The sequence below is a fragment of the Thermothelomyces thermophilus genome, chromosome 1 (assembly GCF_000226095.1).
Source record: "Thermothelomyces thermophilus ATCC 42464 chromosome 1, complete sequence".
NCBI lineage: Eukaryota > Fungi > Ascomycota > Sordariomycetes > Sordariales > Chaetomiaceae > Thermothelomyces > Thermothelomyces thermophilus.
In genome coordinates this window covers 1,335,927-1,352,704 of record NC_016472.1, presented here as the reverse complement: position 1 = coordinate 1,352,704, position 16,778 = coordinate 1,335,927, and the positions used below count along the sequence as shown (strand labels likewise).

At 55.7% G+C, this 16,778-nt stretch overlaps 3 protein-coding genes across 3 annotated transcripts; 1 reads left to right on the top strand and 2 right to left on the bottom strand.

Annotated features, from left to right (window-relative positions):
* Positions 1-5,478: 5,478 nt before the first annotated feature.
* MYCTH_2294549 (uncharacterized protein) lies at positions 5,479-6,142 on the bottom strand. The gene has a single exon (XM_003658556.1). It carries the CDS (start codon positions 5,655-5,657, stop codon positions 5,487-5,489), a length of 171 nt encoding a protein of 56 aa, XP_003658604.1. The 5' UTR covers positions 5,658-6,142; the 3' UTR covers positions 5,479-5,486.
* A 5,024-nt stretch (positions 6,143-11,166) lies between these two features.
* On the top strand, positions 11,167-12,595 carry MYCTH_2294547 (uncharacterized protein). Its single transcript, XM_003658555.1, has 2 exons — positions 11,167-11,641; positions 11,726-12,595. The coding sequence occupies exons 1-2, from the start codon at positions 11,450-11,452 to the stop codon at positions 12,551-12,553; spliced, it is 1,020 nt and encodes a 339-aa protein (XP_003658603.1). The 5' UTR covers positions 11,167-11,449; the 3' UTR covers positions 12,554-12,595.
* A 2,199-nt stretch (positions 12,596-14,794) lies between these two features.
* Positions 14,795-16,724, bottom strand: MYCTH_42394 (uncharacterized protein; the record flags this gene model as incomplete). The annotated part of the gene is made up of 3 exons (XM_003658554.1): positions 14,795-15,472; positions 15,596-16,082; positions 16,201-16,724. Coding segments are annotated over 3 exons (1,689 nt in total), but the record flags the coding sequence as incomplete, so codon positions are not given.
* Positions 16,725-16,778: the final 54 nt, after the last annotated feature.

Sequence of the window (16,778 nt, the reverse complement as noted above, 5' to 3'; positions counted from 1 at the left end):
CCTGCTCCGCTAGAGGGCCGCAGAGACCGCCTGGTAGAGGAGATGCCCGAGACTTGCTCTTGGTCTCTTGTTTTCCTTTGCCGTTTTCACAGCAGGTTTTATAAGTTGAACCTGCGGTGTCGTGGTGTCTGTGATCGGGATAAAGAGATATTTTTTTAAAAAAAGAAGAGGAAGAAAAGTAAAAGAGGTTCTCTAGCTGGATATTACGGATATTTCAGGTTCCCACTCGTCTTCAGTTGCGTGGCCACGAACCCCATACATGGGTAAGTGAAAAAGGACTTCAGGGGTAAACAGATGTTGTAAACCCAAGATTCAGCTCCTTCCAAGGTCAAATTGTCCCCTCGTCCGCGAGTTACACCGTCTAGAGCAGAATTGTTCTTTTCTTGTTCTCTCTTCCTATTTATTTCTGTAAGGTATAATTGTTTTGTCCCACCCTTGGGGGGGGGGGGACGATCAGATGCCTCGAGTCACCGCGACAGGTCATAAGAGCAACCGCTGTTGACTTCCGGCTTCTTCATCACGCAGCGAGTTTCGACGAGGGTCTGAGAGCAACGGGTTCCGTTCTACTATCGGGAGAAGGGACCACATCACCCTTTTTTTTTTTTTTTTTTTTTTTTTTTTTGGCTCGGAGCGGTCCCGACTTGGCAACTAGGAGGTTTAATTCCCGCCAAGTTGACCATCTTTTAGTGCCCCATGAATGTTTTGTTTCGAGTAATGGCTGATAATTGTTTACGGGATATATATACGTACGGAGTACTGTATTTAGACACATACATTGGCGTACATGTACGGATTACATTACATATATACCAGAGTCCATGGCACGCAGCGTATGAACTTTGCCGGGCGAACTGCTTACCCTCCCCGCGTTTGGGTCGGTGGTCAGAGGGGAGTCTCGATGTAGTTTAGTTATCGAGATGTTCTGCTGATGACACCCAGCGACACCCCGAGACACACTTGACATTGCCTCCCCCGTCTGATCGTCGTCCGTTTCCCAGACGGTAATAACCGAGCAGGGTACTAAGTACGGAGAATGGAGCAGGTCGATCTGTCGTGGAAAGCCTCTGCCATAATTTTTTCTGTAGTGGATGTACGGAGTACCGATTACCTTCCTACAGGGTATGTAGTACGGATTACATTACTACACAATAATAGGGCAGCAAAGCCTCGTGTTTTTTACCCCTTTTGCATCCCCCTTGGCCTGACCAGTCGTTCGTTTTCGGTCTGGCAATCCTCAAAGCCAAGCGGCCAGGGAGACGAAACATTTGGGCTTGAGGGGGCAAACGCTAGCCTAGTACGGGATGTTTTAGTGTGTCGTCAGCACCGATTCAAGAGGCCAACTGCAGATCGTGCAATCGTATCGAGATTGCCATGCAGCTACCCTTGAGCTGGGCGAGTGCGCTGTAAGGTACGAATGTATATGTACCGTATGTACTTGAATGAATTGTGTGTAACCGTACTCGTAAGGCGGCCTTTAATTAGCGAGAGAAAGAGAGCGAAGAGGACGAAGCGCAGCGAGGAAAGGGAGAGAAAACAAAAAAAGTCTGCGTCTTGTTTGACACAACTGGTGGGCCATCAATGAAGCACGGCAAACGTCGGTTTCATTTGATCGTCTCACCTCCCGATTCCTGCTGATGGCCGCGCATTGTGAAAGTTGGTGACTTGGTAATCAGGCCTGGTGATCCTTAGTTGTATGTAATCTGTACGCCGGGGCCCCGAGACCAAGGGGCCCCGCTGGCAGCCGAGATTATGGGCATAACTACACTACTGTGTAGGGAGAGACAACACCCGCCCACCCCCCGGTTTTTCGTGAATAATCCGTACATATACGGATATGGAGTAATAATACTGGGCTCACCGGGATGGATCAAACAGAACGCGGGCGGAGCCAGACCCAGAAGTGCAATTTGCAAAGTCGCAGTGGCTTCCAAGGTTAGTTATGATTACTGCACAGCATACACTAACTGATCCAGACTGTTGGTCCTTGTTGCTGCTCGGGGCGGGAGGGGGCCACCGCACCGGAACGCCCGGGGAAAACGGTAGCCGTAGAGCGGCGGCCGCACGAACAAAGGGGCAGCCAAACAATGATTGCTCCGTTCTGTCCCAAGTCAACGCAACAAGGAGGCAAAAGCGGGCTTTCGACCGAAAAGCAACGTGTTGCTGGAAGTGCACTCACTGTAACTAGTGTACGGAGTAACTATGCACACTAATCTAGTTAGGCCGCCCAAGACAAATATCCGCCCAGACGCCTTCGGAGGGCTTTTCCAGCTTGTTGTTTGCTTCTTCCTTCTCCCTGGCAACCCGCCCCAACCGCAGGAGATGCGTGCTTTCTCTCTCTGCTCGGAAACCATGCCCGCTGCAGGGTGGCTTGCTAATCCCCGGCGAATACACTAGTGTAGAGAAGGATTGCGATGCACAAGGACCCTGCGGTTATTGGCGCTCCCAGAAATAGTGTTGCGAATGTTGCGGCAAACCTGGGGGGCCCCCCCCCAAAGACTTGATAGGACAGGACAGACCCCACAGGCCCCCAAGGCCGTGCCTTACTGATGCATCAGCAGTGCGATCCTGCCGAAGCCGCGAGTCACGCGTAAAGTGCGCGCATGGTTACTATAATACGGAGCTGAGGCTGCGATTGGCTGAGCACACAGAGGGCCTGACGCGAACCCTCTGAAAAGAACAGGGTCGCTTGTTTGGAAGGCGCAACTAAAATCTCTCTTTCCCGACAGACCGGGTTGGGCGGCTGCAGAGTTGAGAAGACTAAACCTTCTCGACTAATAACGCGGCCGATCGAAACTACAGCGCGTGCGGCACATGTCGGATCATGACAATATACCCCCGCCCGGCCGGACGAGGTACCCATCCCAGACTCCGGCGGCTCGTTACCTTCCTACTTGGTATTGCACTGGGGAACAGAGCGAGTGATCAATCCTTCGAGACGCAAACGACGCCCGCGGACCATGGTCCAATTCGGTGCTAGTGTAGCGATCGCTGGGCAGGATTGTCGTGCATGTTGTAGGGGGTGCTTAGTGGCCGAGACTTTGGCTGAGATGAGGTCATCGAGTGTCAGTTGGATCTTTGATGCGCAGTACTCCGTAGACCGAGAGCCATTGGCGACTCGGCGACGCCTTGGCTCGGTTTCAGTCCAAACCTGCTCACGCGCCCAAGGCGCTAGAGGTGGCGAAGAGGCTTCCGTTTCATGCGCCCATGAAAAGCGAAGAGCTGGAAGCCGGCTTTGCCTTGCAATCGCGTGATCCATTTTTCGCGTTGCCTTCTGGCTACTAGTAAATTGTTGATTCAATTGGCCAATTGGTCCCCTCAAGTTCAGGGATATGAGATATGAATGGGTATTGTCTGAGCGCCCGAGTGCTTTGCTTCGGATCAACGCATTCCAAGTTCAACTGATGCTGAAGATTAATTACCCTCGGAACAATTCGCACGCCTTCGCGGACGAGGCATCTGGTTGTCGAGGAAGCTGGAGATTGGCCTTGGCTGGGCCCCCCATCTCACCTGCTCCCACATTTCACATCTACTCTCTCCCTCTGGACACGGTGTCGTGAGCCGATCGGACATCCAGTCTTGGCTTTTCCGCCTCGGCGCCGGCGCCTGCGGAGGGTGCGGAGGATGCGGCGGGGGTACGGAGTAGAGGAGCCGGGGAGAGTCGCCGGGTAGTGCCGAGACAGGGTAATTTACAGTATGTACTGTACATGCCTTGCACATACGTGCACAGGTGCGAGGCCTCTTGGGTGGGTTGCAATTCGACGAGAGCCCTCGATGAAACCGACGGTCAAAATGAACAGAGAAAGAGTTGTTTCTTTGTGACGGTGCACGTGCGGTGCTGCTGGCGGCTGCCTGTGCGGTCGGTCCCTGGTGCCGTTCCTGCCATTCATCTCGGTGAAACGCCGGCGAGCGCCAGACTTGGTTGTGTCGAGCCAAACTTCCAGACGCGGCCGCGTTCTCCACTTCTGCTATCCATTTACGGATTCCTTGGACGGGATACTGGAACGGAGTATGTAACATACATACATACATACATACACACATACATACATGTTCGGGGGAAGCAGTTGAGGCCAGTCTCTTGCAGTTGCAAAATGATGTCCCGAAACGCACATGGAACAGTCTTGGACCGGATTCCGGACGAAAACCCTTTCTCCGTGTGGTGCATCATCCACCAGGGGTCCTGATCTGTTTCTAAAAGCGCTGACGGGCCTGCCCGTATCCCAAATGTTTTATTCAGGAGCTGCATTGGGTTGATGACGGCCCCCTATGTCCCTGCAGATTGCTTGCCAATCCGGAAAGCCGCCAGGACTAGGCTTACCAAAAGCTTTGAGCCAAGAAAACAAGCTGCCACGCGTGCGAAACGGGTCTTCGAAAAACCTGGAAGAAAGAGGTCGCTTGTGTCAAAGTATTCTCGAGATTTGAAGCGATGGTCTCATGTGAATTGAAACCCAGGAACTCTGACGCAGCCCACCCCGGCGATAGTCGTAAGATCGCGGTGAAGATATGGATGTACTCTGTATGTGCCTTTGCCTGACAATCGAGCCTTGATATGTGTATTGCGCAGCAGATTCAACTGTCTTCTACTCCGTACGCCGGCTGGCATCGTCCCGTGCCGCGGTAATTGGTCCCAAAGAAAGGGGGGAGCCTTAAAGATAAAGAAACGGACAGTAAAAAGGGCCCCAACCTCACCTGTTTCCCGCCGTAATTATTCTTTGGAAGCGTGTTTTTCGTTATTCTCTCTCGCCGAGTCGAATATGTCGAAATGACGGGACTCTGATGGAATTTGGTGCAACTCTGGTCTGGTAAATCCCAGGGACCTTGGAACTGATATGAGAAACTAAGCCGGATTAGGCAAAGTGTGCCTGATTATCCCGAAAGCGGGAAAGTAGCCAGGGTCTGGCGCCTTCCTTGGCGCCGCAGCGAACTTCGTCTCGTTGGTGTTCCGTTGCGGGGTGGTGCCGGCAAGCTCGGTTTCTCAAGCTCGCCTCAGCCCCATGTGGCACGCCCTAGCTCAGCCTTATCACTGCTATGCAGCTGGAGGCCGGGCGCGTCAGGCCAGCAGGCAGGTGTTCTGGAAGCACCTGGCGAATCCTGGAGATTACGACCCGCCTACAGCGTTTTTGAACGCCCTGGCCGCCAGGCCACACCTATTCGTTCAAAAGCGCAAAGTTACCTAAGGTATGTTACTGTACGGACTACTCCGCACGCTATGGGGACCACCGGCCCGATGTGTTTAGGACCAGGCATCTGAGGCAATTCCCAAATTTTCTCTGTGCATCTACACGATGGAGAAGCAATGAATTTTTGTTGCAAGCCTTTTCCTAGAATCGCCCTCGGCCTCGGTGCACTTGCGGTGACGGCAGGTGGATTAGTTGGAGAAGATCGAAACCGGGGTGGCTTTCCAGCTTCCAATCACAAAAGCTGTCATTCCGGAAGGGGGGCTGGCGGGTTCTTTTTTAGTGTAGTTTAATCCGTACACAACGCACTCAAAAGTCTCGGACCACGCCGCAAGGATGCAGCCGACTTTTCCTCTGCGGTGCGGTTGGGTCCCGTTGTGGAGTGCTCGCGGGAGGGGGGTCCGGGTTTGATGGAGCATTGTGGGCAGTCGCAAACGGCCTCGGCGAACGAGCCAGCAGGGGACTGGCTTCTGAAGCCATTCTCACCGCTTCTACGGGCTCTTGGTCCCCTCGCTGCCGTAACAACGCAAAGGAAAGGTTGCGAGTATACGGAGAACAAAAAATAACGACATCTATCACCGTAAAGCACGAGGCCGAGAAACAGGCGGCCGACTCCGCAGATCTCGGGGCCCCGTGGTGGTCATCCCCGGAACTTGAACGGTCGGCTTGGCGGCCCGCTTTCGGAAACGCCGGTACCGTGTGGTTCGCTGGACACCGCCTGGTCGCCGGGGAGAAGGAATATCGTCGCTCCATCTTCGACTCGCGGGCTTCCGATCCGGTGGGATGCCTCCTCCGCTAGTTAACCTTTTTTTTTTCAGGCCGGACCCACAACCTCGCGCTCTCCTCGTCGCCGCTTCTTTGTTGGGCAAACGTTTGCGAACTTGAAGGCGGATAGAGGCCGCAAGCCGACGAGCAAAAGTTCTGTGCAGAATGATTGGACCCTTGACGCAATTGGTCGCCCGCAGGCAGAGTAAGCAAGTACTGTGTAAGCAGAGATCGCTCAGCTGCTGACTTGCATATGTTGCATTGAAGAGACCCTCTTCTCTCGAGGTAACTGGAGCACATATTCGGTGCAGTGCCTGCGTCCAGTCAGCCACAAAACCCTCGGCTAGTCATTCATTGGCTCCAAAAGAACGGTTGCCCTCCTTGCTGCGTTGGGAGCAACAGTTTCATGTGAATTATCTCGAGGTCGACCCATTGGCTCCCGATTCATCATCATTCGGGAAGGAGCACCGCCAGCTGAGGGGTAGGCGGCCGCCACACTCGGCCTGTGCTCTAGAAGGCTGCAAGTAAGGAAGTTTGTAGACTCCTCCCCGATTCCTGCGTCTGCTGAGCACGGAGGAGTGTACCTTATTATGTAGGGAGCCTATACAGTACATGCGGTTGGTAAGGATGCACTGAGAACTTGGGATGATCCACCTCTTCTCGCTCTCGGCCCGCTCTGGTTAGCTCTTTTTGCTGTGCCGTACAAAACGTCATTCCCTCTTCTGAACCCAAAGATTACTTACAATGGAGAAAGACCGATTTCAAGGTACTGTATAATGGAAATAGTAATCAAACTCGAACGGGCCACTGCAGTTCTCTATAGAGCTTTGATAGACAAGCTTGGAACTACCTGGATAATTGTCGTCCGCATGGAGAACGCGGGCTCCATCTTGATAAAAAGACTTGACGGTAACACAACGCTCAGACCCGTCAATTAGAGAGACGCTGTGTCCCACGGAAAAAAACAGAGTGGCGATATATCGTCACGGAAGCCGGAGACGGTAGTCGCACAGAAGCCTTGGTGTAGCCCCGCCAACACCGAAGCCATTGGCGGTCGGGCATTACAGGGCCAGGCTTGTTGCCCGGTAGAGAGGATGCGAGTTCGCGCGCCCTCGCGCTACAGCGGCCGGCTTGAAGAAAAGTGTCGGTGTTGCTTTCGTGAAGGCCATTCGCCGCAATCCCTGAGGGGCTCCGGGTCGCGGCTGCCTGCCGGGGATTGGACAAACCCGTCGTTGACACGCATGAATTAAATTGAGAGCCTTAAGGCGTGCAGCAACGCGTCGCGCCGTTCTGATTGGCTGTTGGCCATCAGACCTTCCCGATACGCATCGGCAGGGCACCGCAGCCTGAGGGCTGTTCCCTCCAGGTGCTTTCCTTCGTTTTCTAGTCAGTGAAAGCCCTCGCGTCGTCAAACCTAACTCACAAACGGAACAACTAGACTATAGTATCACGGTTTCTCCTGGTCTTTGCCTGTTGCATGTGTTGACCGAGCACACTACTTGCCGAAGAAACACAAAAAGATCGGGACGAGGTTGCGAATCTTCGAGATGTTGTGGGCCGTCGGCGGCCTTGAGAAAAGCGGGCCGCCTCCCCCCACCCCTCTCACCCCTTCCCAGTGGTCCCCAAACTGCGGCCCATTAAAACGCGGGACGCGCCAAGCACTGATGATACGCGTAGCAACGCAAACCATGGAAGCGGCGAAATGGGAAACATTAACCAGTTTTGGACGTAAAAACGATGCATCGTTCTCCCTGCTGTGGGCATGTCCTTGCACTAACGGGGATGAAAGCTTTACGCAGACCAATCTCCTGGCTCCTGACCGTACGGGGAATCCAACGGGTTGCGGGTTCCTTTGTACCGGTAGATATTATAAGGACGTCGTTGGGATGTATGTACGAGAACAAAGCCATGGTACAGAATACAGAAGGTTATCAAGAGGTCGGCTATTCGTCTCAGCTTGTCGTCTCAGCGGGGCGCGACCGAGGGGTTTGAGGATACTGATGTAAAATTTGAAGAAGCGCACTTGAGACTTGATGGACATTGCACTGATGCATCTCTTCGGAGGTCGCAAAACGTTAGTTCATTCCGGATGACCTGCAGCTGACCTTAGCGGACATATATATCGCCCACTCTTGTGGTCTGGCGGCATGCAGTCCATGTCTCTGGTTGCAGTGCCTGTTCCTTGCCCACCGGGGGTTGGCAACCTGGCTGTCTCGGTTGGCTGAGCGTCCAAGCAGCAAGAGAGGCTTGTGGCATGGCGTTCTTAATCGGCCGAAAACCGAAGGCCTGAAGATGAGGCCATGGCGATCCCGTGCGAAGCGTGCTGATGCGACAAACAGAGGACAAACTGTATCAAATGGCCCAGATACCTCTAGGTCCAGGGTCCGGTGTTTCAGTAGCTATAATGCTGTGTACGAAGCACCGTACGTTCTTACTGATTCCGTTGTTGCTCTGGCCTGGTCGAGAACCGAAGCAAGGGATGGCTTTCTCAAATCGAAACGGAGGCCGGCCCCCCTTTTTCCCCCACCAATATCACTCAAACTCTTGTCAGAAGTTAATGTTTGATGCCGCCATTTTAGTGTTTGACCTGTCGGCCTGCGTTCATTGTGCACAGTCCCATTGTGCAGCGCAGTCATCTGCCAGACTCCGTTTCGTCGCTCCCGGCTTGTAGAGGTATCGACGCCTAAAGAAGGCAATTATCGGAACAGGGAATTACACAATCCGTAAGCGGACTGCGAATGGAAACATGAAGCTGAGCGGGCATTTTTGGTTAAGGAATGGAAAGAAAAATGGAAAAAAGATGTCGCGCCAGTCTCAATTGGCCAGAGGACGCCAGACCGTGACACGCAGCCGCGCAACAGAACACCGACACGCTTCCTTGAGTGCAACTCTGGTTCCGTGTCTCAACGAAATTTTGCCCGTGGTCCACCTTCTGCCTGCATGCCGGAGCTCACCATTCCAGCAAGCTGAGTGGCTCACTGCGGGCGACGGAGTGCCTGAGGACCGTAGATCCCTGCCGTGCTTCGTCCTCTCGCCTGGGCTTCGAATTTCCCAGCCCGGGCCACGAGTCCACTCAATTCCAGCGTCGCCCACCACCAAGCTCCAGTCCGCCAGGAGCGAGCCTGCTGGCCGTGCCTGAACGAGTGCGACCTCCGCACCCCACCCACTAACTACGACCACTCATGTAAAAGTGCTCGAGTGTCGAAAGCCAAGGAATAAAGACGCCCGCGTCCTGCAAAGCAGAGCTCAGCAAAGTAGTGTAGTTACGGTGACGTGCAGAGTGCAATGGACGCCATATTTGCATCGCCTTGCAAGGCGGCCATGCAACCACTTTTGCGGCACAGCTCAACACGACGCGACGCGTAGCGTGGCTAGTTGCCTTGGAGCAGAGTCGACAATGAACTTTGTAAACGCATGCACGAGCAGTGATGGAAGACATTTGGAAGTTTGCGTCTCATGACCGACAGTTCATCACCGATTCGTTTTGGCGTCGCTCCTTGCTGCGCGCGACGGAGTGAGGTGGGTCGGACAGTGAGGGAGAAGGAGAGTACCCCATACGGGATAGTTAGTTCAGTTTTCCAAGTTGTAAATTGTACTGTATGTATGTACAGAGCCAGGTCCTGGCACGATTGCGGGCTCTTGGCGACGCCAGACTGTTGAGCGCTGCCTGGATGGCCTGGCTCTTTCCCCCTGCACGCCCGTGGTCCTGCACCTGGCCAGGGCAGGTACTTCCGTCAGTACGCGGTCGGTGCTGCACGCTGCTTGGTGCTCAACGCTCCTCCGTCCAGTCGCGAGCCGGGGTCCTTGTCTTAAACCGGCCGTTAACCAATCTCTGTGCTCCATTTCCACTCCCTTTTCCTCTTCTCCATCCTCCTCCGCCCTGAACAAATATCTATCTCCTCCTCCCCTTCCCTTTCTCCTTCTCTTCCATCCGCAACCAGTCATTCCCTCTCCCTCACCGTCCCTTCCAACATTTCCCCCCTGTTGGACTTCCTTTTCTCAGACAGAGAAACGGAGGGAAGGAGGAGATTTCGAATCTGGGCCCCCCGACAAGCTAGCCTCACCCAGCCTCATATAAGGACAACGACCGGACTGGTACGTTGCAGAGAGCCGGAAAGAAAAAAAATTAAGAAGCTGGAATTGGGAATCTCGCACGTTCCTGGTTCTTAAGGCTCTTCCAAGCTCTCGAGCTCCACCACGCTGCGTCCTGGTTTGACTTGTCCCCCCCCGCCCCAGGCATTCTTCGGTTCGACGACGAGGAATCCTGCAACTCTCCGCGGCCGCTCCCTTCGTTTCGAGTACTCTTTGACCTCGCTCTCGTTCATCTCCCAACGCACCGACTTCGGACCTCGGCCTCGAGCGAAGCAGACGTTGGCTGGTCAATCTCGACAATCGCGAGGGAACAAAATAAAGAGGAAAATCAAACGGGGGATTCCAATCCGTTTTCCACCAGAATCCGGGTCATTTGACAAATCTTGCCTACCGATCCACGAGCCGAGAGCGACTGGCGGTCATCTACATGATCTCAATCGGTGCATAAAGACCCCCTTTTCTGGCCCTGTCGAGGCTCTGAGAGTTGAAGGTACGTGTGTGAGCTTTTTTGTTTTTTTAGAACAAAACCTTTCTCCGAGATTCCGTATTCCCTTCCTCGAGGGGAAATATTATCCTGGAGCCATGCCTCTCCCGTCGTACTCGCCCGATAGCTGCCCCTGATGTCATCAGTTCAGGCACGAGCTCTCGTGTGGACAAATAACTGAACAATGCCTGGTTGTTCCCCTCTACAGATACATGCCGATCCGGGTGCTCCCTGCAATCCGCGGCATCTTTCACACCCAGGCCTAATCGACCGGCGATCCATTGAGAGCTGCCGTGGGACACGTTAGCTCGTTGCTCCCGCCCAGTGTCAGGAATTGTGCTCATTTTGCGTCGGTCCTTGTCCATCGACGACCCGCAGCCGTGGCAGTAAGGGATCCCATCCGATTCTTCACTCTCCTTTCCGCGCCTTGAGACTCGCCGGGTCCTCGTCCGTGCCGGAACGAGTCTCTTGTTGCCAGCTCGGTCGAATCACAACCAGCCAGCCAGCGTGGTTACTCCCTCTACTCGGAACAATGGAGCAAGAGAAGGGAGTTATGGGTTAACGGACCGCTCTGCTTCTGTGCATTGAATGCGGTCGAGAGCTCGGAGAATGGGACTGTGCTGATTCTCAACGATATAGAAGACCTTCGGCCGACACAATTCAGAACCGCACGGTCACCCGAAAAACCTTGATTCTCTTTTTTCTCCATTGAAGTCGGCGATTTTTCAGCCACATCCACTCCTTTCCCGTACTTCTATTTCATCGCGCTCTTTAATACTTTAATACTAGTCATCATACTCGGTCGACGTCTCACTCCCTCGGCTCGATCATACTCTCTACCCTAATACTACTTTCCCGGAATTCCTGGAGAACTCGGAACAGCCGTCGCCCACTTGGACTTTCCCGGTCTTATTTATCCCGAACAGTCAAGATGGCGCCGTCAAGTTACCAACCCGACGAAACCTTTTTCGTCGAGTCGGACGAGCCCAGCCAACGCATGATGATGCGCGATGCTGCCAAAATGCTTGCGCGGAACAAGCAGGAGATGATCGCCAACGAGCTCTCAAGGCTGGCCTGTGACGAGTATCTGGAGGACATCATGCAGCACATTCGTCAGATGGAGGTATGTCATCCGACTGGGAACGGTCAATAGGACGTAGCAAAGGAAATGCATATCTCTTGCTAACTTTTCTTCACCTTCCTCCAGGACGAGACATTACCCGATGCGAACCTCATCGACATGCAGCGCGAGATTCAGTGGTTCATGCGGCCGTATCTCATCGACTTCTTGGTTGAGGCCCACGCCGCCTTCTCGCTGCTCCCTGAGACCCTCTTCCTTACCGTCAACCTCTTGGATCGGTACTGCTCGAAGCGGGTGGTGTACAAGCAGCACTACCAGCTGGTCGGCTGTGCCGCCCTCCTCATTGCTGCCAAGTACGGAGACAAGAAGGACAGGGTACCTCAGATCAATGAGCTCAACAACATGTGCTGCGGCCTCTACGATGCCGGCATGTTTACCCAGATGGAGATGCACGTCCTCAACACGTTGGACTGGAACATTGGACACCCGACCGTCGACTTCTTCACCAAGCTGGTTGCGGCCGAGGAACGGGATAGCCTGGAAGTGGAGCACATGGCTGCATACATCTGCGAGATTGCCCTCTACCACCGGGACTTCGTGTCGACGAAGCCCTCGGTCATGGCAAGGGCATCGCTGGCTCTCGGCCGCGCAATCCTGGGCAAGCCCGAGGTTAATGACGGCGAGTGGGACCACGCCGATAACGTGACCCTCGTTGCATTGTCGCAACATCTGCACCAGCCGTCCGTCACCCTTGCGAGGAAGTACTCGAGCCAGTACTACTCGCGAGTGTCGACGAAGCTTGCCGACTTCCTCGCGCAGCAGGCTGCCATTGCGCGGAGAGGGGTGCCACCCTCGCCGCCCGCCGAGCACTCGCTCTCCGACAAGGCAACAGACGTGTACAGCACACCGCAAAGGGGCTTGGTGCCGTCCCGGGCGTCGCCGACGGCTACATGACGCCGCCCATCACGCCGGATGGTACCGGGTTTGGCCAGAACAACGCCATGGCGAAGGACTATCAGGTACCGCCTCGTTGCCCGGTCACGCCAACACCTCAACCGAGCCAAGGCCAGTCGTACAACTCGCAGTCACACGTTCCCCAGCAACAACATATGTCGGGGCCATCTTATTTTGGCACTGCGTCTCATATGTCGTACTAGGGCTGCTGTCCAAGGGGGGGACACGCAGAACCAAGTGTGGCTGGCGTGACATAGTGCTTCGTTTGGCGACCGGCCTCTGTTTCTTTTCGCAAAGGAAATAGACGCCGTTTCCTTTTCTCCACTTTCTTCTGGGCATCTTGAAATATACCAATACCACCTTGGAAGACAAAAGATTGCATTCATCTGGCTCTTTTCTTTGCACGGGAATCATCTAAGCGTCATGGCATCAGCGTTGATTTTCTTTTTCCTTTTTGCGATTTTTTTTCAGATCACTTATTCGATTCCACTTCTTCGTGAGATACACTGGTGCGGCTGCATCATGGCTGCAGCCGCTGTCGTGGCGCGGGGACCTGTGATGTCCCTGGGCTGTGACAGCCTCGATTCGCAACAGCCATGCTAATTCTTCGCCTGAAAAAAAAACCGAAATTCTGACCAAAAAAGAAAAAAAAAGGACGGGGGTGTGTAGTATCGATCCATTTTGGTGTGGAGCGGGGGGGTCTCACCACGCATGCCGGTGATACCGGACGTGGACTTGTTCCCGCACCAACCGAAAGTTTGATAGAGAGGAACGGGCTTCAGAATGGCGGGATTTGTGACGGAAAGGAAGAGCGGATACCAAGATTGGCAAAGGTACGAATGGGCAGAGATACCCGGATGGGTTGAAGGGGCAGGAAATGAGCGGTGGGTTGTTGGCACATGAAGGATAGGCCAAGGGATCAAACATATCTCTTGTCTCTCCTCGGTTGATGGGCCGGCCCGCTGGCGATGGCTTAGCGGCAGCTACCACTAGGTTATACCACGGACTTGCGGACAGCCAGCCCCAGCGCGATAGGAAGTGGGTGAGGGGATGATTGCCGACTTTTGCTCTTGGTCTTGAAGAGGGGAATATTTGACCGCTGCTGGACAAGACAACAGCGATGGGACGTAAGCGGGGGGTTGCTTGGGCATTCTAGTTGCTCTCAGGCTTACCTCGTAGGTGCCGCAAGCAAAGAGGTAGCTAGCTGCTGAGAAAAGGAGAAAAGCAAAATTCAGGTCGTGTGTGTGTGTGCAGCCGTACATTACATTCCATCCTATCCCCCTTGTCTGGCGTGCGAATCATGATCCTCATCTACTGCTATTATGTGTTGTGCTCTGTTAAAGGTTCCCTATTGATTCAAACCTGCGATCTCCCTTCCCCCTTTTCTTTACACTTGGAGCATGGGTTAAGTTTGAAGGAGGTATGGTTTTACACACGATTGCTGTCCTGCTGGCGGTGGCTAGCTATTTACTATCTGTCTATCTGGCCCTACCCAAGTTATCGAACCCCTTCTAGTCAGTGTGCGTTGGCTCACATCTTAATCCTCTTCCTCGCCGGCTTGCTGCTGCTACTGCTGCTGCTGCTGCTGTTGTTGTGGTGGTGGTGGCGGTAGTCGTCGTCCTCCTCCTCCACGGCCGCGCTGGCCCGTCGCCGCAGGGGTACTGCCCTTCCCCGGGAGGCATCGCGACCCAGGGCCGGCTGTTTCCCATTCTTCTCTTTCTTCTTCTTCTTCTTCTTCTTCTCCTCCTCCTCCTTCTTGTTCTTCGAACTCTCGGGCCGTCCTCCTCCTCCTCCTCCTCCTCCTCTGACGCGTAGCACCTCGGTATCCCGGGCCCCAGCGGCGTCGGTGCGGTCCACGTCGGCCCTCCTCCTCCACTCCTCCTCGTCGTCGTTCCTGTGGTCGTCGTGGTCGTCGTGGTCGTCGTGGTCGTCGTCGCCGCGCCTGCGCATGAGGAGGAGGAGGACGGGGTCGCGGCGGCCGACGACGTCCTCGTCGCGCAGCACCAGCACCGCTCGCTTGTCGGCGCAGGCGAAGGCGGCGGCGTCGGAGTCGGAATCGGAATCGGAATCGGCGGGGGCCAGCTCGTGCTCGAATATGACGCGCTCGGGCGTCCCGCGGCATCGGCTCAGCCGGCGTGCTAGAAGAGCCTTTTTCTCATCCTTCTCCTGCTGCTGCTGATGCTGCTGATGCTGATGCTGCTGGTGGTGGTAGTAGTCCTGGTCGTGGTGGTGGTGGTGACCCGCCCCTCCCAGGACCTCGCCGTACCGCATCATGCCCGGCAGCCGGGAGGCGCCGAGCACGTCCCGCCGGCGATCGCCCATCCACAGCCGGAACGAGCCCGGGGCGCCGGAGAGGTAGCACGTGTGGAAGGGCAGCAGCCCGCTGAGGCGGTCGGGCACCGCGTCGGGGGAGGAGGAGGGGGACCCGTCGGCTGCGGTGGTGGCGTCCCGAGAGGCGCCGGGGAAGACGAGCACGGGAATCGTGCAGCTCAGTGATGTTGTTGTCGTCGTCGTCGTCTTGGTCGTCGTCGAGTGGCTGGATGGGCTTGTCGGGTCCCGACCTGGCTCGGCTCTGGCTCTGGATCCGGTTCTGGAAAGGGGACCGCGATTAGTGCCACCACCGTCGTTGCCGTTGTCGTAACCGTCATCATCGTCATCGTCGTCGTCGAGGCTGCCCATGACGCTCACGTCGAGCTCGTAGATGCGTGAGACGAGGGTCGAGTCGGCCGTGTGGACGCGCCGGGCCGACTGGGCGGCATACCTGGCCGGATGGATGCCCAGGGCGGGCAGATCCGACTCCCATAGGGTCGGGAAGGTGGCGCCGCTGTCGAGGAGCACGCTATAGATAATGCGGGGCCCGTCCGGGTCCGGGACTGTCTCGCCCGGGGCGCTGGTGCTGGGCTGGGGAATGGTCCGGGCCTGGCCTGTGCGGGTCGGGGAGGTGAGGTGGTGTTTGGTGGGTGAGGAGGTGGTCACGCGGGAACTGTTGTAGGTGCTTGTTGTTTTTGTCTTTTTTGTGGTGCTGCTTAGGGGGGAAGACACGGAGAAGAAGGAAGATGGTTGCTTTCCTCCTCCTCCTCCTCCTCCTTCTCCTACCCCACCTCGCGATACGTTGGCCTTGCGCCGACGGAAGCCCATCCGGATCTGGTAGTGGCCCATGTTCTCTGTGGGCTGGCGCCAGCTCGCCTTGCTCTCGAGACAGAAGCCCTTTTTGGCCACAACGTTCGTCTGCCCGCGTGTGAGCGGGGGTTCGTACCACAGCCATCCCGGGCCGTACTCGGCCGCGTAGCGGTTCAGGCGAGCCTCCCGGTCGCGGGTGAAGGAGGAGTAGTCCGGGCAGCGGTCGACGACGCGGCCGGCCCAGAGGAGCGTGTACGAGTCCGAGTACAGGATGGCGCCGGACCGGTAGCCGGCCATGGCCGCCTCGATGTTCTGGCGCTCGGGGGGGAAGCTGCTGCTCTGGAGAAGGGCGCCGAGGACGTCGAGGCGGTCCTGAATCGCTCGGTTCCGGGTAGACTCGAGGGCCGATCTGTGGGCGGGTCAGCCTTTTTTTTTCTCTTTCTTTTTTCCTTTTTTTTCTTCTTTTTTATCCTCACGCTCGACACCGACTCGGGCGCGCGTTCGGGCGAGGAGAAAGTAAAACTGACCTGGGCTTGGTGTTCTCCTCGGATGCCTCGTCCAGCCTCTGCCTTTGCTCGACGGCTTCCTGGTGTGCCTGGGCAAAGTACGGCACTCCGCGGTAGTGGTCAGCCCAGAGACGGGTCTGGGCAACCTTCCTGTCGGCTATCTGAATAGCACTGAGATCCTCTCCCTCGAGCCAGAGAGGGGACCCTATCACGATGGATGGCTTCCACTCTTTGACTGCTTTGTCGCTGCTGTCGGTCCGAACCACGCCGGGATGCGAGTCCGCGTGCTGCGTGTGCCCCTGGAGCTCCTGGCCCTCTGCCCTCGCCACGCTCCGAGTCCGTACCCGGTGGGAGCCGAAGATGGCAGCTTCGTGGCTGTGACGGTTATGGGCAAAGTTTCGGGCATTGTATGCAGCCCGCCGGGAGGTTGTTGACGATCGCCTCCTTGCGCCAGGGGCATCGTCTCTGCTCAGGGGGCCGCCCGGTCCGACGGCATGGCTGGGAGTCTGCGAGTCTCGTACGACCAGAGAGGCCGGGCCGCCCATGATGCTCCCAGAGTCATCGGATGCTTTCCCGTTTGTTGTCATTGTCGCGATAGG